A 24,569-nucleotide genomic window follows, 5' to 3' on the forward strand; every position below is an offset into this window, starting at 1 on the left:
CCAGTCACGTAAAATTTGTGCTGCTAAGCCAGTCACTATATATTTTACCGCATACCACTGGAATCCAGTCACTAGAAATCCACCGGGTATCCCGTCACTTCAGTCAATTTCACCCCTGACCTTCTACTTTGTAATATTTATTTGTTCTACAAGCTTGAAAATCCGCACCTCAAACAAACGGAAAATGCTTCAAGCATTGAGCACTCTCATAACCCACCTTTCGCACTTCATTTTAATTAGTTGTCTTCCAGATTACTTAAAAATTACTATTCTACAGGTTAAATACCTAAATGCCAATGTAATCTTTAGTCGTCTTAATGGCGATCGTCCTGCCAACTGTGGATACAAATATGTACCGAGCTAATTAGCAAGCGCAAGGGGGGGAGTTATTGCTTTATAGTCGCACAAGTCGGCCTATTGTTGAGTCCTTGGAGACAAGCGGCCATCTTGGATAATTTCAAACAGTTGCAAAATTTATCGTCCAAAAATATTTTTTCAAACACCAAAGTGTTTATAATTGAAATATCTAGTATACTGTGGGATTAGAAATGTTCTGTGCAGTTTTGAATTATTCTCCAAGGGAGTGCATAAAAGCTAACGTTCACAGTTCTAATACGAAATCAATATCCTGTGTTGCACGGGCCGTAGCACATAGATAGTTTTCCCGCCTCAAACAATCGAAGGCGGGGGGAACAAGGCAAAATTCTTGTCTCTCTTGCGGCGGGAGGCAGGGGCGAACCTAACGGGTTCCATTGATGGGCCGATACCGACCGACCTGGGGTAGCGACTAGCGAGCCACTATGGTTAAAGGTTCGGCCGGTTATTTCCAACTTATTGCTGGTTCTCGAGCTTTCTGAGCTCGTTGTACAGTGAAATCTTACTTCCCTATTATATATAGCCACAATCTAAGCGATTTTTACGTGAGAATGAAGATATAGACTCAGTGATGTGTGGTTACTTAATCAAATCATGTTTTGTGACTGTTTATCTCATAACGGCCAATAATCAATCAACTTATATTTTCTTTATTTTTCGATTTATTATCTATATAAATTCAAGAGGTAGCCCTGTACCTGGTTAACACATATAAAGATTTCTTTTAACGTGTTTTCTTTGAGTTACGCCCTATGGGATTTAAAATTTTCACAATGTTTACATTTTTGAAGAATGTAGATAACAGAATGATAAACGAAGTCAGCTGTAAATGCAGTGCTTTGATTTTACGGTCCAAAAGGTAAAAACTATTCGAATTGTGAAACTTTTAATTTTTGCTACGAGCCTGTTAATTGGAGATTGTGACTTTCTTAATTTAAGGAAGTAAACGTATTAACATGACGTGTTTGGAGTGGGATTTGATATATGTGACGTGTATCAAACTTTTTCTCTTCAAAATCCTCTCCGATGCAAAACACGGGTACAGCAGCTAGGTTTATTAGGATTCAAAAGTTTTTTATGATTAAAATTGTCCTCCAATGTTAAGAAATTGTTATCCGATCAAGTTGTTTAATGAATAAATAATTGTTTTGCCAAATTATGTTTCGAAACCAGGAACTCAAAATATATCAGAAAATAGATATTTTAGTTCAGAAAACAAGGCCAATCAAATAGGCCTACGTACTTTTTAAATAAAAACACTGGTCGGATGATTTGTAAATTGTTCTTTATTTACTTCAATAAATTTCTAATTAAAATCACCAGAGGTACAAATCTATATAAATAAAATTAAACTTTTGTCTGTACATTGCTCAGAATCATCAATTTTTAGGTTTTTTTTACGTTTTATACATTCAAGAATCCGAAACAAGTCTCATCTTAATTTCTGTCCATCTGTCTGTTTGTCTTCCGTCTGTCACGGACCAAAAGCCATTTCACACGGCCTTCTCATGAAAAACAAGAGTACCTATCAAAATCCAAATCATTTTAAGGTGTTAACTGGATTGGCGAAAGTGTCTACATATGGCCTCACTACTTTGTAAAAAAACTTACGGACGTTTAATAACCCAATTTTTCACCACACTATGATGTTTTTGGCTGTATTACATACGTAAATTGGTGGCTGAAAGTTACGTTTTGCTGGCAATGCCAGCTGTCGCCAATTTGGGGACCGAGCAGGTTTTTACAGGCCGGGGCCGCAAAATCAGTTGTCCGCTTACTTACTTAGAACATGAATGCGTTTTAAATACACAATCAAAATCCATAGCATTGCAATATAGAATTGTGTTATTGTCACCGTTGCCTAGCAACTATTTATTTATATTTTTGCTTATTCCTCAAGTTATTTCTTAACCTTAAAGTTGTAGTTGTGTTGACGATCAGTGTGCATTATTATAGTGGTGAATAGTGGTAATAGGGTATAGTGTGGTGAAAAATAGCGTTCGTACCACGGACCGAAATGGTTTTGCAGCTCTCGATCGATTTAAGTTCTCGACTTCGTCTCGAACTTAAAAACTGTCTCGAGCCGGCAAAACCTCATTTTCGGCCCTTGGTACGAAATATAATATTGTGTGATTTTTGTCAAGTTCTCTCACAATGTTTATCACATAATCATCTATGAAATAGCGAACAGCTGTTCGGATCAAGTTTAGTTTTCTATAGCTGTCACTGATATGTTTACATTGAATGTTGTTTACAAATACCGCAATTATTTCCGATCACGTTTCAAAAGCAAATCCAAACCAAGTTGGATTAAAACCGTCTTTCCTTACATAACGGATTTAATTAATCGCAAGTGCAATAATGTTTAGGGTAACCGTAAATGAAAAAATAGCTTCTTTGTGTATAACATTTTTATTGAGTTTTGATAACCGGGGAAAAGACCGTGAATCAGTGTTCTATATGGCTGGGAAACTTATATTTTTTACATAAGCGTTACCAATAGCTTACACAAAAGGTTTCAACTCATTGACGGCACTTGAATGGTGGTTGTGTAAAGTGTACAGTGGCAACTGCAGTGGGTGATTGTAACAGAGGTTTACGGATTATGCTCAAATCGCTTTTCCAATGTGTCTTCTCAACGCTATGTGCTGGTCGCTGGACCATACAGCCAATAGAGCAATTGCCCATCTCTTGGGTTTGTAGGCCTAAACAATTATTCATAAGTTGGTAGCGCATATTACTCAGTGTTCCGTACGGACAGGAAAAGAGCACCTTTGATAGTGAAATTTCCAACCTGAATGTTTAATGGCGAGGTTGAGGTATAGTTTTAACTTTATGTCGTTTGGTTAGGTTAACCTTACCTAACTAACCAAACGACATGTCAAATACAAATGATATATCGAATTAAACAATGGAATAATCATTTGGTTGTTTGTGCCGTCAGATATAACAGTGTACACCACATAGATCTATTACGCATTTTGTTTACTTGAAACTGTCAGATACTGTATTTGTTTCAATATAATGGTTTGGCCAGTATATCTGAAAATATGCAAACCAACTGCTGTTCTTTATATACTGTAGGAAGGTTTCTACTGACCACTATAAGATCCCCGTTCGTAGAACGGGAACACAGCTAGTAATCAATATTGAATTAATACATCTTATCTTACTAATCTTACTAATCTTACTAATATTGTTTGTTTGAAGTTCAATTACGCATTAATTACTGGTCAGATTGAGCTGGAATTCGACATGAAGATAGCTCACATTCTAGATTAACATATATACATATTCTTATCTCAAAGATCCTTTCGGGCTCCACCCTAGTGGCACTGGGAATTCCCATGTTAACCTTATCAGTATTCATATTTGAAATCAATTAAAGAATTTTACCTGCTGTTTCAATTACACAAGTTGGTTCTATGATATTCAACAGCATAAAGGATTTATAGTGTTTACCATTAGAGTGCAGCACTATTATTATTTTTTTCATTTACGACAACAGCTAATTTGAACCAAGCCGCAACAAAAACCTTTGATACACAATTAGAAGAGACAAAATAGGATTGTTTACAGTTATGCTTATGTTTTTGATTTATAAATAATTTTTCATATTGTGCGAATCTTTGGTGATTTACTTTTTTCTGCTGTTTAGGTGCAGTGGTAGAACATTATTATGGATATGGTAGATGTTTATACTATAGCATACCGTAATCTAGTTTTCTCGGAATAGACAGCGTAAATTTACATTTTGTCGGTACATACAGAACGACAGAAAGACAGACAGACAGAAATTGAGATGATACTCGTTTCGGCTCTCTTAGGCTATGAAATGTAAAAATAACGAAAAACTGCATGATTCTACGCAATGGACATACAAAGCTGTAATTTTATTTCTATAGAAGATGACTGCTACTCTACTAGTCAAATTTGCACAGTTTCGAGCACTCGAACATTACACGAGCACACGACAAGCTGGTCGGTGTCTGACACCATTCATTGAATCACTGCAAGGGATGCGCAAAGGGGTAGACGAACATTCAGATGAGTTCTGAGAATTTCAACTTTCTCGTTTTGTAATGTGCCGTTATAGCCTTACTTGGAAGAGGGGGATTTTTGGGCCACAAATGAGTTCGTATTTGTTTAGTTTTAAATAAATCCGACCTGAATATAAAATAGCAAATGCAAGTCCGCAGTTTGCGTTTTTGATCAGTAACGTAATTAAAATAATTTTAATTATTTATATTTTAATTATTTTAATTAAATTATTTACCAAAATAAAGTAAAGTGTCTAAATCTAGTGCAACAAACCTAAATATTGACTACTGGTTTTGATTAACGTCAATTAGTAATACTTAACGTTATTTAAGGCTATTGTATGTTTGATAACTGACCTCCTGAATTTTATTTCAGTTCCTAAGTAGGCTACAATATTATTGTCAAACAATGCCATAATGTTATTTCATAAAATTTGTACCTGAGAAATTTAAAAATGGAAAATGTATTTCTCGTGTAAGAAAATCTTAAAATGATACGGTTCGTAATGATACGATCTTAAAACGAGCCATTCAGTATTCTTATTCAAAACACCAAACACCCGCCACTGGATAAAAATATGTCCGCTACAAAGCATTAAAACAGCAAAGTACAGTGTATGAAAGAGGTGTGATTTATTTCTTGGTACTAAATTAAGTCATTCTTCAAGTATAAGTAAAACTTCAGCATGGGCATACTCTCTAACGTACTATCATATGATGGATTAGCTGAAGGCAGATAAGTCCGATTCAAGCTTATTGCTTACTGTAAAGATTGTTGTAATACAATTATATTTAACTAGTGGTCGTCCAGTGGTCGAAAACTCGACCAAAAATATGTTATATACAGGTTTCAAATGATTTAGGCCCAAAATTCTTTAGCTGTTTGAGTAACTACGGACTTCTGGAAAATTTAAGTATGATATTTAGATATGTGCTTACTCAGGAACAATGCCGTTCCGGGACACTCTGTAAAAATGGACGTTAACGTGATTATAAATTTGCATTTTACATAGTCAAAATACAATAGGTATTGCGCAACCATGATATGTTATGTCATTAACCTTGGTTCAGTAATAAAAACTACACCGTGTGCTTTCTCAAACAAAACAAAACTTGCTTACTGTACAGCAATAAAACACGTAAAGAACAAAACAAAAGGAAATCTAGACTAGTAGACTACTGATACCGTAGTCATCATAGGCTACTACTACATGATGTTTCAGAACAAAAGTATGGTGATAAAAATATTAAATAACTCATAAAACATTATAAAATCATAGTACTGTACTTAAGTCTTTCTGGTAATAACAACAGTGATAAAAATAAGATAAAGATAACAATGTTGTAAAACACCTCTTATTATTTCTCTTTGTTCTATTCTTTCTTTGGTTTCTCTCCATCCACAAGTTGTCATGGTTACAATCACCCAACGACCCAACCACAAAATGTTGTAGTGTTGTGACAGCAGACAGGAACAGACGATTGTCAGTATGTCAGTGTCAGTGCAAGATTGTCAGTCTGTAGGTGCGAGCGTATAGCTTGACCTTGAAGCTACTGGTCAATATTGTTTTGCTTCCATCTTATTTTTGTCAAATGAACTGTAATGTTTCAATAATGGGGAACCTACTGCAGATAAAAATTTCCGTAAATAGATATATAGTTCATATCGAAATATTAGACTGAAAAACACAATTCATAAAACATTTTCTTGGGATTTCTGAGGTTACCGTATATAATATATAGGCATCATATGATCCGATCCCAGTTGAGCGAGGTTCTAATGTATTTGCAAGTTAAAGTTACAAATAGAAAACCCCATTACATTATGGTTGGTATTCAATGACCGATGTATTATCAAAAAATAATTCATAACTTATTTTGATATTAATCAGAAGCATTCATTACAGCTTGCAGCACTTATTGGTATATATAAATATCCAAGTTACTATTACTTAAAAAAAAAATAAAACACGAAATTGTGAGGCCATTCAATTTTTATAAACACAGTGTTAAACATTTTACTCTGCAGGATACTGGATGGTAAAGAGTGTTTGTTTTCAAGAAAACAAAATAAAAAAATAGTTTAGCCAGCTTTACTATTTATTTTTAAAAAACAATAGAAAGGAAACCATAAGGATAGGCATAGGATTGAACTGAAATAATTGCAGGGAAACTTAAATAGTAAAGTCCACAAACTGTACATCGTTAGAGAGAGAGGGGGGGGAGTGAGAGAGAGAGAGAGGGGGGGGGGAGTGAGAGAGAGAGAGAGGGGGGGGGAGGAAGAGAAAGAGAGAGAGAGATTTGATAAGGAATATGAAAAGTAAACAAATAATCGTTTCTGGCGTTTGTCATGGTTTACCCCCCCCCCCCCCCCGTATTTGTACTCGTGACCACTTTTTGTTGCTTCCTTATCTTTCATCCGTCCCAAAATAGAATTCCTGTAATGGTTTGTTTGTAAAATTAAAATTATTATAAACATCTTTATCTATCGCATGTAGTTTCGTGGTTATTCTTATCAGATAGATTAATATCGTTGCCACATGTAATAGTTCCTCCTTCGCGTTACGCAATAGAGTAAAAAAATAGTTTCCGTATCTCGCAGAAGATTCCCGATCTTCCCGGTCTGTGGACACACTGTAAATATTGTACGTCAATAAAGGAGATATTGACTAAAATTTCTACTGAAGGTGTAAAAAAGAAAACTTAAAATATGGGATGATGACCGGGTAGGTTTTTAAGATTCAACCATTTATAATTAATTAATATTCGTAGTTCCTTATTAGAGGTGCATTATCTTTATTTGGAATATGAACACGTTTAAACATTAACACGTAGTTAATGTTAATCACTATCCCAACATAAATAGTAACAAGGAGTAAGCGAAGGTTACCGACCGCTGGGTGTTACCGCTACAAAGTAGGCAAGGAGGGTGCCGTACTGGCTACACTACTCCACAATAGAACACACGATGAGACAGTCTCCGCATTGGTATTGCAGTTACGCTTATCGACACAGGCAGCAGCACCGGTTAAGCTGTTTTCAAACGTATAAAGTGCACGGGAAGCCATACCTGACTGGCTTATGGGAGAGCTGACTGGCTTTCGGGCGGGTGACTGCCACACCGAGTAAATTACCAGCGCAGTGACTGCCTCTCCGGGTGGGCACAAAAGTATATATGTCCATCCGCACGATAAATTGAGTAATTTTTGTCCGATTTTGATAAAATTTGGTTTGAAGGTGTAAGGCGGGATAAACTTGAATGAGTTTGCGAACCAGCATGATCGGACTATGGGAACGGGGGTTTATGGGGGGTTTTATGGGGTAAAAATAGGTTTTTCCCATTTTTGACCCTAAAAACACAAAAATTCACAATTTCTTTTTAAACCATTTTGTAGAGCTAAAAATAACAAATAATTTAGTATATTGAAGCATTATTATGCGCCTAATTGTTACGGAGAAAGAAAATAAAAAAACTCACTAGGACAGCAGGTGAAGAACCACTTGTCTGAGGGACAGGAGTGGGGTAGATGAGGTCCAGTGTTACCACCTGGTAGACAATCTCCTAGACCAGTACCACTTCCATCATCACACCATCCACACTCTGGGTCATCCCTACATTGGAAACATGTGCGAAAGAAGTTACACTGCGACCGACCTGAAACAATTACAAAATATTATACAACTGTTAATCCCCTAGATCTGTGATATTGCCTTCATTACATCATACACACTATTTGAATAATGTAGAGAGATAATATTTTGAATCAGTATGTTAAAAGAAATCGAATCGGGTACACTAGAACCAATTAGAAATAAAATGTGTGTATGGCTTTACAACAACCACCGACTGTACTTTACCTGCAGTTGCTCTGCACCGTGCCTGGTGGGTTGTCCATTCTCTACACTGTCCGTAGGGGAAGCTTGCAGTGTACGCTGTCTTGTCTACACATTTCTCTTCGTTCTGACACCAGATGCATTCCTCTACAGTACAGTTTAGACATGATGTTAGCTGGGCACAGCTACTGGGACAGATTGTTGGTTCCTACAATACAGTTAAACACAAATCAAACTAATTATTCCATGAATAAATTAGGAAATAAGATGTTTTTAGTTTTATTTAACCACATCTTGACCAGCTTAACACGTTCAATGCAAGGGGAGGGAATTCTCGCCCGCGGAACCGGCACCACTAGCGCGGGGCGGGAAATGTCGTCCTTCTCCAATGCCAAAAACCTTGCTTCAATGTGAGCTCAGCCATTGCCAGCGAATGTTATAATCGTTGCCAGCCTGTAGCTTAGAATGTAAGCTTTATTCTGGACATTCTGGTGTAGGTTAGTACTAAAATTTCCCGTCAAATCCCATCTGGCAATGCTTTTGTCCTGTTTTCGGGGATTTTCTCTATTCGAGCCATATTACAAAGACTCTGGTTATTGATCCAGGCAGTGCTGCTACATTTGGGGGTTTCAGTGAACTACGTCCACTTTCGGGGTAACGCAGAACAACCACCACTGTTTTACTGTGATTCACAACCATCACTGTGATTCGTCTTACTGAGATATTTCAATGCCAATAGCGATCAGATCACTGATTCAGTTAGCGCGCCGGGGCTCTGCCCGGGCCTCGCCGCAGTTTAGGAGCGCCTGTGTAAAGGTTTTCAGCAGTGAATGTGTTAAGCAAGAATAGTTTTTACTGAAGTGAAGAATATTGCCTGAGGTGTTAACACTCAGGCTATATTAATTCTCTAAATACATACTAGATACTATTAATCTTCATGAATTTTATTTTGATTTACTTATCTCATCTGTGACATTTTATAAAAACAATAGCCTTCATACCAAACAAAACTTTGCTAACAAGCTACGCTGGATGGGTAAAAAGTAGGAAACTGTCTAATCATAAGTATAACTCCCAAAGAATCTCCCCAGTTTGACAACTTCCGTCAGAGTCATCCTCCACTCAACTTAGGTCATCAACTCTGACACAGGCAAGTAAACTCCTCATGAGACGCACAACACTACTTTAGACTGAATTCAAACCTCAATTTTTAGAGTTGTCTCCTGGCTAGAGACAATGTCTTAACCTCATCCATCAGATATGTATAAGACACACTAGTGATTATTTATAGACATGTATCCTAGAATGCAGCACGAGTAAACCCTTTTGCTTTTAGCCATTTTGTTGGGTTTTGTTTGCATATAGTTAAGGGCTGGAGCTTTAGTACCTGTTGGTCCTCCAGGGTGAGGTTTGTCGCAGGTTTGCAAGGACCCCCGTAGTGCCAGTGACACAAAGGATGAGCTGCACAGGCCTGACAGGAGTGTAACTGACTACATATAGCCTCCTGGGACACAGCACCACACTCTTGCTCCGATGTCACCGGCTGAAATATTAACAGGAATCGAGTGTTGAGGAACAATCTGATCAAATTATTTTATCGGGAAAGAAACCACCAAAGCCAGATTTAAAATAGGGTCTGCAGGCCAGACATTTTTACTTTAAGTCAGGTCAACATTTTTGGCCCACTAATCTCAGGTCAAAATCGAGTAGTTTAGGAAATATTGATTAAAAAAATAATATTTGTAATATCAGTTTATACATTAAATCAGTTAATACATATAATCAGTTAATACATAAAATTGTACATTGTCTCTCCAATATTGCGGTAAAATCATGAACATCTTTTGAAGTCACAGAAAAATCGTGAACATCTTCCTTGGAGAAATCAAGTACATCTGCCACAGTCACAGCAAATTTGTGAACCTTTTTTCTTTTCATGCATTCAAAGCGAACTCATGAACATCATCTGTGGTCTTGACCAAAATCGTGAACATCTACCTCAGTCACGGCAAAATTGTGAACGTCTTCTGCGCTCACAGCAAAATTGTATGCATTACACGCAGTCGCTGAGGAATTGTCACTTTTTGAAAAATAAAGGCTCGACTTGACCCGGCCTGAGTTAAGCCCAAAAATTATTCCTGGCCCAAACCAATCCCTCGTGCTAACTGTTGGCTTGACCCCGACCTGAAAATATAAGGGTCCGTCAGATAGTTGGTTGACACATTAAGGTACCTAACATTTTAAAACTGGTCATAACTAAAAACCGATATTTCCAAGAAATAAGAGAAACAAAAGCGGACAGTGAAATATTCATACCCTAACAGTGGTGTATCCTGGGGTATTGGGGATGTGCTCTTTGCATCTCTCCTCATGAGTACAAGTGTTGGAGGCAGGGCACCAGCCACACATGAGGGAGGTGTGCACACAAGATGTACAATCACCCAGGGACTGACAGGTCAACAGTCCTGTGCGCACTGACTCTCTACCCACCTCTGGGCACTTGCTGTAACATTTCATACAAGATCATGAGTACAAGTGTTGGAGGCAGGGCACCAGCCACACATGAGGGAGGTGTGCACACAAGATGTACAATCACCCAGGGACTGACAGGTCAACAGTCCTGTGCGCACTGACTCTCTACCCACCTCTGGGCACTTGCTGTAACATTACATACCAGATCATGAGTACAAGTGTTGGAGGCAGGGCACCAGCCACACATGAGGGAGGTGTGCACACAAGATGTACAATCACCCAGGGACTGACAGGTCAACAGTCCTGTGCGCACTGACTCTCTACCCACCTCTGGGCACTTGCTGTAACATTACATACCAGATCATGAGTACAAGTGTTGGAGGCAGGGCATCAGCCACACATGAGGGAGGTGTGCACACAAGATGTACAATCACCCAGGGACTGACAGGTCAACAGTCCTGTGCGCACTGACTCTCTACCCACCTCTGGACACTTGCTGTAACATTACATACCAGATCATGAGTACAGAAGTAATATTAAGAAATCAGTAAGACATTTTAAAAGAGATAATACAATTTTAATTTAAGTAGCCACCCATTAACCTGGCATCTAATGATTAATTGAATACTTGGATGCTTTGTCTCTGACCATATAATATCAACACCACAGTGACCATACTACACAGCTTTCTAAGAAGGAAGACAACCCTTGACAGCTTCAGCCAACCTTGACAGGTTTGAGCTACGTGGTGGTCCCAGTTTAGCTTTTGATCCAACCAGGAATACAGCAGTTTTACCGGAAGGTTTTCTATGGATGAAATTCAACGTCCGAGAGTACAAATCAGGAGTTGAGTCTTGTTTTCAATTAGTTTTAACATCTTAGAAGCAAACCACTCAATTTTAGTTTCAAGCTGGGCACTTGTTTCTCTCTTTACATCCACTTGTCACCAATTTTGAGTCATCTGCGAATAGCAGCCCCTGACTATCAACCCCTACGTTATTGATGAGTATCAGGAAAAGTAGAGGCCCCCGACAAACACAGTGAATGGCCTCAATTCTTTCAGGATTTGCCCTTCCTCCCAGAGACACAATTCACCTTATGTTTAAAAGCTTAAACAATTTTTAAAAGCTCAATTCCTGTAACTCCATATGACTTCAGTTTACTGAGCAGGATGTCATGTGGGACATAATCAAATGTGCAACTGAGATCACAGAAGGGAAGAGCGAATGATTTGCCAGATTTGAAACTAATTTCAAATTATCAGCCCTTATTGTTGCTTCCAACATTCTCAAAAATCTATGAGAGAGCCATGCACAAAAGGCTATTGGGATATTTTGAGACAAGGGGTTTGTTAGATGAATCTCAGCAGCAAAGGGAGATCAACTGGGACTGCAACAGCAGAATTTGTGGAAAACATTCTAAATTCAATAGATAAAGGTGAAACATGTATTGGCATCTTTATGGACCTTAAACAATCATTTGACAGTGTTTGCCACAGTAAGCTGTTGGAAATTCTAAAGAAAGTGGGAATTACCAAAATTGCTTATAATTGGTTTCTACTTTCAATCATATATAGAAAACAGAGCTCAATATGTAGAAATTACACACTCCCACAAAAACAGTACAACAAAAATAACAACATCAAAACTTAAATATAAAGAGGTGTACCTCAAGGGTCAATTTTGGGATCCTTATTGTTCACAATCTACATCAACGGTTTAAACCAAACACTAGTAATCAAAGGCATAGCAAAATAATTCTTTATGCAGATGATTCAAACTTAACCCTAGCAGTGGCCAATGTTAGAAGTGGGGAATGGCCAACCCATTTGGGCGATTTTGCAGACCGGTTGATGATCTTTACACCTAGCCAACCTCATATTCATTTTGTTCAGGAAGAACAGGATAATCTATAAATTAGTAATAGAATAATGATTTAGATAGTGTATTTTTTCGGAAAAGTGAAAAAAATAAACTTTTTTTTTTAATTTCAAAAGCGGCCTCGGTATTTTTTTTTCTACAGATTTTTTATGGGAAATTCATTATATACATTTTGAAGACAATCTAATTGCCTACATAGAAAAATATAACATGTTAGGAAAATATTTTTTTTTATAAGTTTTTGGGGCAAATATAATAACAAACGGAGAACCGAAAAAATTTAAAACTGTACAGTATTAGTTTGTGTTGTAAAAAGTTATATAATATATGTGTATACTAGTGATGGGCGGATCCAAGAAAATGTCGGTACCGGATCCGGATCTTGAAAAATCCAGATACACACTGTCATAAGGGCTTGTTAAAAAAAATTTAATTAACAGAATGCCAATTTAAATCATACTGTTTAAAATTAAATTGGTAAAGTTTAAAGGTTAATATATCTTATATATAGAGTAATCTCCAGTTGAGCCAATAATCCCTAATTTTTTAGGGACACTAAAACTTTTCCAAATCTTACAATAAAACTATTAGTTGATGATATTAGTTGGGCAATGTCACAGTACTATATATTACGACGTAAATAACCTGTATGGTGTCGAATCCGGATCTCGAATCAACCGAATCTTAAGTAAAGATTGGGATTTGAGAATATATTTTTTAGAATAGAATTATGAGGCATATACTGTAACATTGACTAACCATAGAGGTTATTGACGTCAATAACCTGTATGGATGGACAATGTCACAGTACTGTATATTAGGACGTCAATAACCTGTATGGTTAGGCAATGTCACAGTACTGTATATTACGACGTCAATAACCTGTATGGTTAGGCAATGTCACAGTACTGTATATTATGACGCCAATAACCTCTATGGTTGTGCAATATCACAGTACTGTATATTACGACATCAATAACCTGTATGGCTGGGCAATGTCACAGTACTGTATATTATGACGTCAATAACCTGTATGGTTGGGCAATGTCACAGTACTGTATATTACAACGTCAATAACCTGTATGGATGGACAATGTCACAGTACTGTATATTACGATGTCAATAACCTCTATGGTTAGGCAATGTCACAGTACTGTATATTACGACGTCAATAACCTGTATGGTTAGGCAATGTCACAGTACTGTATATTACGACGTCAATAACCTGTATGGTTAGGCAATGTCACAGTACTGTATATTACGACATCAATTACCTGTTTGGTTAGGCAATGTCACAGTACTGTATATTATGATGTCAATAACCTCTATGGTTGGGCAATGTCACAGTACTATATATTACGACGTCAATAACCTGTATGGTTAGGCAATGTACCTGTATGGTTAGCATACAGGTTATTGACGTCGTAATATACAGTAGTAGAGTCCTGCAAACTCGGCGTAATGTGGACTGGAAGGATGCCGAGTTTGTGAAATGCCGGGTTATCAGGAACAAGGGTTTAAAATAAGAAAAATACAATTTTTTAAGCTTTTTAACCGCCTTTTTTATTTATATTTATAATACAAGTCAGTATTAAGTCATCAGATATAGTACAACAATTCCTTGGTATGAGTTGCGAATGATTTGCTTGAGCTGGCTTGAGTCCATTTTTAACACGGACTCAAAATATCACTAATTTTCTAAGCCAGGTGATGGCCGAGTTATCCAGACTGCCGGGTTATCGAGAGCCGAGTTTGCGGGACTCTACTGTACTGTGACATTGCCCAACCATACAGGTTATTAACGTCGAAATATACAGTACTGTGACATTGCCCAGCCATACAGGTTATTGATGTCGTAATATACAGTACTGTGACATTGCACAACCATAGAGGTTATTGGCGTCGTAATATACAGTACTGTGACATTGCCTAACTATAGAGGTTATTGACGTCGTAATATGCAGCACTGTGTTATTGAGTAAATAATTGGGAAAAAATCGGTATTTTACATGGATACAGACAGCTTTGTGTTAGTAAAAAAATCGGGGAAAATCGGAAAAAATCGGATCCATCAAAACCGGATCCAGCCCAAGATCCGGTATATTTTAAAATTAAAGTTTCTTTAATGTGGAGAAGATGCATTTGGGTACAAAGAAGAAAAAAAACTTTTTTTGAGAAGTTTATTTTCTGTTCACGCTATTGGAAAAAAACTTTTAAAAAGTAAAATCCAAGTTTTTTATTATCTTGATATTTTTAAAATTGTTATAGCAATATTCTTTTAATATGTAGTTTAAATTTAAGATTGTAAACAGAGCAACACCAACTATTTATCCTCTAGCAGTAATTTTTTGATCATTGTAGAATTATACTGGAACTGGAAGCTTCCCTCCCTACAACCTCTTGGATTTTGAATTTTGTAAAACCCTGGCTTATTGCATATCTACACCTTACGTGGACCCTTTATGTCAAATTTTATAATTCTAGGTTGTATATTTACTATTTAGTGAAATATAGTTCTTCTATGTCAGCCAGTCATTCAGTGAAAATTTGCAAATATATAATTGATTTACTAGATATTGCAATACAAAGCGGAATAAAACATCATTGGACCTCACTCATATCTTATTGATTTTGACCATACTTACATGATGATAGATTTGTCTAACTCATTGAGGATTAGTGGAGGGACAGAACTGAGAGGCACACAGCGGCTGTGCTCCTTGTGCCACACACACTTGACTCCCACAGTGGCCTTGACACACTGGGCAGGGTTGGTCAGAGCTGAGCACACTCCAGGGGTATACCTGTTAACAAAACCATACTCTTAGTTTGGGGTTTTTTGCTAAAAATCTGTAAAACAAGGGACTTAAAAAACTGACCCATACCTAAAAAAACTTTAAGTAAACCTTTGTTATTATCTAACTACCATATTAATGCTAACCTAACCTTACCTCAACATATCATTCAGCATCTGTCCGTCGAACCCTCCGTAGATGTAGAGGCTGTTCTCAAATACAGCAGCAGACTGTCCGAACCTAGCCAGATCAGCCCTCAGCTCCGCAGGAACGGCCAGGGTGGACCATGAGTCACAGGTGACATCATACGCCAGGAAGTCATGGGAGTAACACTTGGCACCGTGGGAGTGAGCTGTGTCATTGTGTGTGTTGCCACCAAACACAAGCATGAGGCCATTGAGGAAACTGGCCGTGTGTAGGAACCTGGCACTAGTGGCTGGTGTCAGCATCCGCCTGAAAATATGAGCCTAATGGTTTAAATTCATTCCATTTTTAATTCTAGAATCAAAGATTGATTTCTCAATTAAAAATTACGTAAGGAGACAAAGGAATTAGCTGACTCTGGAACCTGCTAACTCGATTTTGTCCGGCGGCGGAATTCGCTAACACTGGAAGTCGCTAACCCGGCCGTGCCCACTGCACAGAGTGTTGCCAACCTTGTACGACAAAATAATCGTACACTAACTGCCGTATTTCAAAATGTCGGTGTCAATAAAGATATAGTAATTGTAATAGTTTTTTGTTATCGATTCCACTTTTAACAGCTACCTAGCCCAAAGTAATTAAAAGGTAATTACAAAATCATTAAAAGTGATTTTTTTATTTTTATTTAAGTCTACAATGGCCAATTGAATGTTTATGATTTCGATCTAAATATAAATGCCAGTAGGCGTATAGTGATTGAGGGAGAGCAGGTGTGGAGGAAGTCATATGCTACACCTCAATAAAAATATATTCTCCAACTGATACTGTAGTCTATTGCACTCACCAGACATGAGTGAAAGGTTCGTAGGCGTAGAGTGATTGCGAGAGAGCAGGTGTGGCATTGGAGTCATACACGAGACCTCCGTACACGTATATCCTCTGAGTGATAGAGTCCCAGGCTGCACTGTGTCCGTAGCCTCCCTTCACTGGGAACCCTGTAGTTTGTACGATGCTCCACACACGAGTACCTACATAATATAAGCGTTCAAAACATTGCTGATGTAGAGGGCCTTTATCCCAGAATAATGACATTTTTCCTAAACGAGAGTTTTCAAGCAATGCTTCTAAATTTTTGCACTTGACTTTAAGATAAATTACTTATGACTAACTAACACTCAGTATTGAGCAAAAATGAATCAGAGATAAAAATCTTAGTTAAAAAATAATTAATTACAAGTAAACAGATTGTAGTATAATATTTAATTAAAAGTAAGGTTTTGGAATTACATTTTTTTAATAATATTGATGTAGTATAAATGTGATAACTTTCGATCAAACTCACCAAAGTGATATTCCTGCACAGTATTGAGGTAGCCGTAGATAGGAGAATGCCCAAAGATAACCACCATTCGCTCAGACTTCTTTTGTTTGTTTGTGACTAGAGTAGCTGTGTGACCAGCCGAATGCATGGGACCTGAAAAAAGTTTTCTTTAGTTGTAAATTTTACAAATATACAATGATTTAAATTAGCTAGCCGAAGAGTTATTTTTAATAAGTTAGGCCTTATTACTATTTTCTTTATATACTGATATTTTTATTAATGTTTTGAAATAAAAGATTTCAAATATTTTTGTCTGTTTTTTGCCAAGTTTTTAAAACTTGGTAAATATTTCTGAACTTAAAAAGTAGATATAAATTTTTTTTATAACTTTTCATAAAATCTCGTCTGAAAAAAATCCCGTCCCGCCGGAATTAAAAAAATCTTGTCTCGTCTTGAAGTGAAAAATCTAGTCTCGTCCATCACTAGAATTTTATTTCCTTCGCGATTTTCAGGACAGGATGATTTCTCCTTGCAAAAAACAGTTTGTTTCAAAAATCTTTCATAACATTATTGTAGATATACAATAAATAGCAAAAAATCAATTTTAAGCCTTTTTGGCACTGATTCACCAAAACCAATAATGGGTATAAAAAAAAACTTGTGACTATTAAGTTCTTATTTGGTGCATTTTAACTGTGAAAAATCAGTCCCATTATAAAATACATCTAACTATCCACTAACAGGTTTCTAAACAGACTATTAATGCATTAAGCTTGATAGAGTGTTAAGGCCTGACTTGGGTATCCATAGGAAAGCGGTTAAGCTTTAAAAAGCATAAATTTTGTAATGTGTAAAACCTGTCCTGAGGTCACGACGCCATCGCTAACATGTCTCGCGGTCACGATTCCATCGTTGACATGTAATGCTTTCACAGCACCTTCTTATCATGTCATGCGTTTACAGCACCATCGCCGATATGACTCGCAATTTCCGAAGGGAAACTTTCGGGACCCATCCATTTCTAGTGCTCATTGTAGGAAATTACGGATTCTTATACCCTTTAGTGGTGAACAAGCAATGATACCCACCACACAGGTTGGTTGAGTTGGGTAGGCAGGGCTCAGCTTTCACTGTGATGTTCTCCCATGACTTGGCACTGACATCAAACGCCCAAAGCTCACGACACACTTCTCCTCCAAACTTCACTCCTCCATACATGTAGATCTTATCCTGAAACGCAATGCAGATTAAAGTGCATCATCAGCAATAGTATTTTTTAAAATGAACTTTTCAAGCTACAGTTTAACTCCTTATATTCAATTACAAGTATGTGCAGGGTGCAGGGAATCCAGTGTCCCATAAGAATAACATTTCAAGACAGGTAAAAAAGTTCTAGGACAAAACTTGTCGCTCAAAATAAGTAAACTTTATACTTTCTAGTACAGTGAAAACCATTCAACCATTTAATAAATAACTCAGATTGAAGAAGAAATGCATAAAACCATTTTAAAATAAGAAAGTTGATATGAATCAAACATACCTACTAAACAATAAAAAAAAATATATTAAACATGCTTCGTTATTTTATTTAATTGGATCCGGTATAAACAAAAAAATTTACTAAAACCTAAACAATATTTTAAATAGTGTCATGAAGTAAGAGAAAGAAGTAAAATCCACCGATTACTATCCAATAACAAGAAAATAAATGTAAAATCTTTTATTTCTACCAAACGTTACAAATCTAGCAAAGTTGGGAAACATGTGAAATGGCCACAAACAATAAATATACATAACGGCTAGAATTTAAAATAAGCTAAGAAATCATACAAACACATAATTTAATAAATTGTTAACTTAAAAATACATTTTTTTAATAAGCAATTTTGTAAATTATTTTTGAATTTTTCAGAAGTTTCTTTTGACTTGATATCATTGAATAGTTTTTATGCATCTTTTTTCTAGACACTGTGGAAGCGTTTCAAGAGAGGCAAGCCTATGAATGGGCAGTTTTAAATCATTGTGAAGTCCCCTATAATCATTATTGTTACAGTTTTCATTCACAAAAAATTCAAGATTTTTGAAATTAAGAGTAATGTTTGCAAGGTGTGGTGTAAGTTGATGGGAGTGATAATATTTTTAGATCTTCAAAATAAATTGTCCGCTGTTTACCTCGTTTTGCATTATAAAATGGTGAGTTTTTAGTCAATTATTTTGCTTTTAGTTGGAAAAGCAAATAAAAATACAGAACAGATTATATCTTCAATCAAAAGTAATGTAAATAATGTCACACAAAGTACCTAGTATAAAATATGTGATTTAATCTTACATCTACTGCTCAGTAACATAGCTCATACCCCAAATAACACAGCTGAATGACCATAGCGAGGTCTTGGAATGTTTCGGCTTTCAAGATGTGGCGTCTCCCACACATTTCCTGGAAAATATTCATGATTTATTTTAGGGATGGACGAGATTGGATTTTTAGTTCGAGACGAGACGAGACGAGATTTTTTATTTCTCATAAAATTTCGAGACGAGATCGAGACGGGATTTCCCTTCTCATACACAACGGGAAATGCACGTTCAAAATTTTTACCTGATTTTGTAACATTGTTAGATGACTTTTTAAATACAAAAATAATGATAATAGGCAAGAATATTTACAATCTTTTATTAAAAACATCAGCATAACATTTTTTTATTAATCACGCCTAACTTATTAAAAATGCCTACGATTAGGAAACATAGTGATATCAGTTAGGATAGAGTTCAACTTATCCTAAAATAAAATAAATCATAAAATAAAAGCAATATTAATTTTTATAAAATAATTACTTGTTTTGACTTTTTATAGTAATAAAACATTTCTCACACTGCTTACACTTTACAAAACTTCTCAAATGTTATTAAAGTAATATTATTAAAATAATTAAAGTAATATTTACATTTAAAGAATTGATTAAATAAGAACGCCTTCACAAAGGAAACGCAACTACAACACGCTCCTGTATTGCGGGTATTGCATTGACTTTCTGCAGGCGTTTTTGATTTTTTTTTTTTTTTTTTTTTTTTTTATTCCCGTCTCGGTAAAAATCTCGGCCAAAAAGAAATCTCGTCTCGTGTAACGAGATTTAAAATTTCCCGAAAATTTCCCGAAATTTCGAGACTTGACCATCCCTAATTTATTTCAAAGATTATAGATAATACCTCTTTATATTCCAATTATAGAATACCCTACCGCAGCAAACCTTTAGATTAAGCGAATTTCCAATCTTCTGATTGAATTTCCTGAAACATGTGAGACTTATTCCCATTTAAATATGATTAAGTTAAGTTTAACATTTACAATAAAAACCTCACTAACTCGACACCCAAAAATGTGAAAAACCAATTTTTACCTCATAAAACTTTGTTCCCAAGGTCCGATGATGCTGGTTTGCAAACTCGTTCTAACTTCTAATAAACGTAGGTTTACACAAATTTGATTAAAATCAGATAATTTTAACTCGAGTTATTGTTCTCACACACAAGTTTATGTACAGGGTTGGGCAAGAGTCTGGACTCCCCCTAATAATCTTTTAATTAGTTACACCAGAAAAGCCAAATTCTGCACACGTCTTATATGGCATGAAATTGCATTTTTTTATTACAATTTTCAATTTTGTCCGGAAAACCAAAATGGGGTATTTTGGGAGCAACTCAAAAATGTTTAACATTAAGACCCATCAAGTAACACTTAATTTTAAAGACCATAGTTAATCAAGACAAAACTATGCTGCTATTTGTTATAAGTTAGGGGATGAGTTATAAGTGTTTTGCAATCTTGTCTTTGTAGCTATAAGCCCTTCTCAGATAAGCTGACTCAACTCCTTTTTAATATGTTAGTCAAGAAAGCTACAAACAGATCTGACTTACTCCACACTCATCTCCCATTCATTTTTGGATTAAAATAAACCTTAGTAGTATCCCCATCTTATAAAAGTTATATAAATAATTAAAGAAAAACTCTTTTATCCAGGCCCGTTTTTGACCATGTCAGCGCCCTAGGCACAACTAAAATAGTAGCGCCCCTTTGCAATATACATATAACAGGGTGACCACCAACCGGGAAATCCGAGAATTAAGCGTGAAGTTTTTTGAACCGGGAATTATGTGTGAATTTTGTATTTCTATCTGGAATTGTCAATTTACCGCGATGGCGCATGACAACAGTGACGTTTCCGTGACCACGGGAGACGGGAGATGATAATATGTCTCCACAAGGCCGCGAGAGATGATCAGAAATTTGCCGCGATCGCATAAGACGACAATAATGTCTAAACGACCGCGGGATATGATCATGATTTTACTGCGATCGCGCAATACGATAATGAGATCTAAAGAGCCGTGAAGGATGATCAGAATATTGCATCGATCGCAAGAGACGATGATAATGTCTAAACGAACACGGGATATGATCATGATTTTACCGTGATCGACGTGATCGTGCGAGAGTATGATAATATCGACACGACCGCGGGATATAATCATGATTTTACCGCGATCGCGCAATACGACAATAAGAGCTACAGAGCAGCGAAGGATGATCAGAATATTGAATCAGAATATCAGAATATGACTTGCTGGAGCTTGATTTATATTCAAAAATATTTGCCTATGCTGATGACACAGCTCTTGTGTGCTCAGCTTTCAATAAAGAGTCGCTGAAACTAAAAATAAGAAAAGATTTAGACAAGATATCAACTTGGCTAATTGAAAACAGATTGTTAATAAACTCCTTAAAGTCTAAATGTTTATTTTTCTTTGATTATAATCAATCTCGAGAAAATTTACAAAATGAATTTAATTTATTGTGCCATAAACACTCTTGTTTGTATAATTGTTCTTGCAGTTGTATTGAAGTAGTAGAATATGTTAAATATCTAGGATTGTTTGTTGATCATCATTTAAAGTGGGAGCAGCATGTAAAACAACTCTCAATTAAATTAAGGAAAATAAATTATGCTTTATATCACTTAAGAGACAACATTAGGAGTGAGCATTTAAAAAAGGTATACATCTCCTGGTTTGAAAGTGTGATGAGATATGGAATAGTACATTATGGGGGTACTTATCCTACCATATTACAACCTGTCATTACGAACCAAAGACATGCACTGAGGACAGTTTTTGGATTAAAAAAATATGATAGAGTTAGTTATCTTTTTGAACAAGAAAACCTTTTAACCTTCAATCAATTGCACGTATACTGTTTGATTATGTTTGTTTTTAAATATCCGTACATGTTTAAAATGAAACCTGTCAATAGAATATCTCGATCAGCACAATATTACTTGTTAGCAGAAAGCTTTTTTAAAAAGGAAACTAGTAGGCATCAGTTTTGTTGTCTTGGTCCAAAATTTTTTAATGCATTTGTAAAAATGTTTGGTAATGAAGTTTATTATGATAAAAGGTCTGTGATAAAGTCAAAAGCTTTGTTGTTTTCTATCAATCATAATATAGCATAAATAATCTGTAACTTATTTTTAGCATTGTTTTAGATAAATAACTATTTATATTTGCATGTAGAATTATTGTCTTTCTAAAAACCGTGTTCTTATTAACTTATTCTAAATTGTTTATTTATAACATAAGTGTTATTTATATGATTAAAACTGTTGCAATAGGAAATGTCTACTCACTGTTCTGTAAAGTGACAAAGAAGAAAAAAATGAACTGTTTGCTGCCAGAAAATGAAATTTATTACAGTAATAAAAATGTGTTTTTCATCCCGCGCGTGCTTTGCATGGCACATGGGATTATGTATTTAATTTAAAAATTGCATGAATAAAATTGTTTGAATTGTTTGAATTGTGAATATTGCCGCAATCACAGAAGACGAAGATAATGTCCACACAACCGCGGAAAATAGTCAGATATTTGCCGATAACGACGATAACGATCTCTACATCACTGCGGGATATTATTAACATTTTGCCGTAATAGCGGGAGACAATTACGATGTCTTCACGACCACGGGAGATGATTACGATGTCTTCACGACCGCGGGAGATGATTACGATGTCTTCATGACCGCGGGAGACGATTACGATGTCTCCACGACAGCGGGAGACGATTACAATCTCTTTACGACCGCGGGAGACGATTACGATGTCTTCACGACCGTGGTAGACTATTACTATGTCTACAGGATCGCGGGAGTTACAATAATGATGTCTACTCTACACGGCTGCGAGGGATGATCAGAATTTTACCGCAATCACAGAAGACGATGATAATGTCCACTCAACCACGGGAACGATAAGAATTTTTCCTCATTCGCGAAAGACGATGATGATCTCCAAACGACCGCGGGAGATGATTACCATTTGCCGCAATGGCGGGAGAGGATGACAATGCCTCACGACCGCAGGAGGCCATTATGTCTTCACGGCTGTGAGGGATTATCAGAATTTTATCGTGATCTTGCAAGAAGATGATAATCTCATCACGACCTCGGGATGTGTTCATATATTGCCGCGATCAAGGAAGACGATAATTAATTATGTCCACACGTCCGCTGGAAATAGTCAGAATTTTGCCGCGATCGCAGGAGACGGACGATGATGACGTATACCTATACAACCGCAATTGTGGGGGACTGTTAAGCTGTCTACACGGCCGCAAGGGATTATCAGTTTACCGCGATTGCATGAAAAACGGCCACATTTTTTTCTTTTAACCCATTTTTTGGCGCCCCCAAAAAAAAACCAATTGCCTCGCGCCCTAGGCACGTGCCTACCTTGCCTATTCGGTAAATCGGCCCTGCTTTTATCAGTTAGAAGGTTTCCCTTCAAAGGTCAAATTTATTAGGACAGGCTTATTCAAATCTTGTACAATAACTTGATTTTTTACAGAAGTTTAAATTTTTTAAGAGGGTGGGAATCTTTTAGCAAGGAGTAGGGCAGAACAGTACAACATGAACTATACTGACAACTTTGATGCACAATAAGATTTGATTGACCTACCAGGACCCTGAGACATCTACTGACAGACTTTAGTCCTTATCGCTACCAAGTACCAACTGACCCATTGACTCACCACTAGACTACCACTAGATTGAGACTGTTCAGACTACTTTGGACACTCACCATTAAAATCGTATATATACATCATCTGCGAGCGGTTGTAAGATTCTCCTCCAACTATGTACAACGAGTCTCTCCACACAACGGCTGTATGAGAGGCAGAGCCGTCTGGTTGGAAGTCTTTAGGCTGGACCACTTCCCAGTAGCCAAACTCTGCTACCTGGCTGCAGTCTTCTCCTGCAATCAGCCAAAACCAGCCAGAAATTATTTCTAACTTGTTACCATAAAAGAAATAAATTGGTACAGAAATGTAACATATTTGTACACAGAAGTGAACTTTTAATATGACATTTAATGTGAAGTGACAAATACAACAGTACAACAGCTGACCAGCTGATTCACAGCCAGTGCTGCTAACGTATTTCGCGCGCATACGACACTGTCTGCATGTTACGTGCTCACTATTTCGTGCCTTAACGTTGCAAATCTGGAGTAAGACAAAGTAATTAGAGTGATAGACACTGATGAGCGAATTGGCAACTTTGCTTTCTCAAATCAGTGAGAGAACATTTACATTGTTAGGTAACTTAACTGTAGGAAAAATCATTTCTGATCTTTCAAAAGCAGTCTGGGTAAAA

General features: G+C 36.6%; 1 protein-coding gene across 1 annotated transcript in view; it reads right to left on the reverse strand.

Annotated features, from left to right (window-relative positions):
- Window positions 1–24,569, reverse strand: part of LOC129005311 (attractin-like protein 1) — a 68,969-nt gene that overhangs the window by 27,553 nt on the left and 16,847 nt on the right. Inside the window, exons 5-16 of the mRNA XM_054434167.1 lie at window positions 23,995–24,168; window positions 19,219–19,298; window positions 17,950–18,091; window positions 16,883–17,014; window positions 16,385–16,568; window positions 15,553–15,849; window positions 15,247–15,405; window positions 10,895–11,062; window positions 10,566–10,752; window positions 9,637–9,792; window positions 8,274–8,457; window positions 7,894–8,070 (exon numbers count right to left, since the gene is read on the reverse strand). Coding sequence (XP_054290142.1) covers window positions 7,894–8,070; window positions 8,274–8,457; window positions 9,637–9,792; window positions 10,566–10,752; window positions 10,895–11,062; window positions 15,247–15,405; window positions 15,553–15,849; window positions 16,385–16,568; window positions 16,883–17,014; window positions 17,950–18,091; window positions 19,219–19,298; window positions 23,995–24,168 — 2,040 coding nt within the window. The remainder of the gene's footprint in view (window positions 1–7,893; window positions 8,071–8,273; window positions 8,458–9,636; window positions 9,793–10,565; window positions 10,753–10,894; window positions 11,063–15,246; window positions 15,406–15,552; window positions 15,850–16,384; window positions 16,569–16,882; window positions 17,015–17,949; window positions 18,092–19,218; window positions 19,299–23,994; window positions 24,169–24,569) is intronic.

Source organism: Macrosteles quadrilineatus, unplaced genomic scaffold (genome assembly GCF_028750875.1).
Source record: "Macrosteles quadrilineatus isolate MER2022 unplaced genomic scaffold, UCM_ALF_1.0 Scaffold_19__1_contigs__length_3004403, whole genome shotgun sequence".
Taxonomy (NCBI): domain Eukaryota; kingdom Metazoa; phylum Arthropoda; class Insecta; order Hemiptera; family Cicadellidae; genus Macrosteles; species Macrosteles quadrilineatus.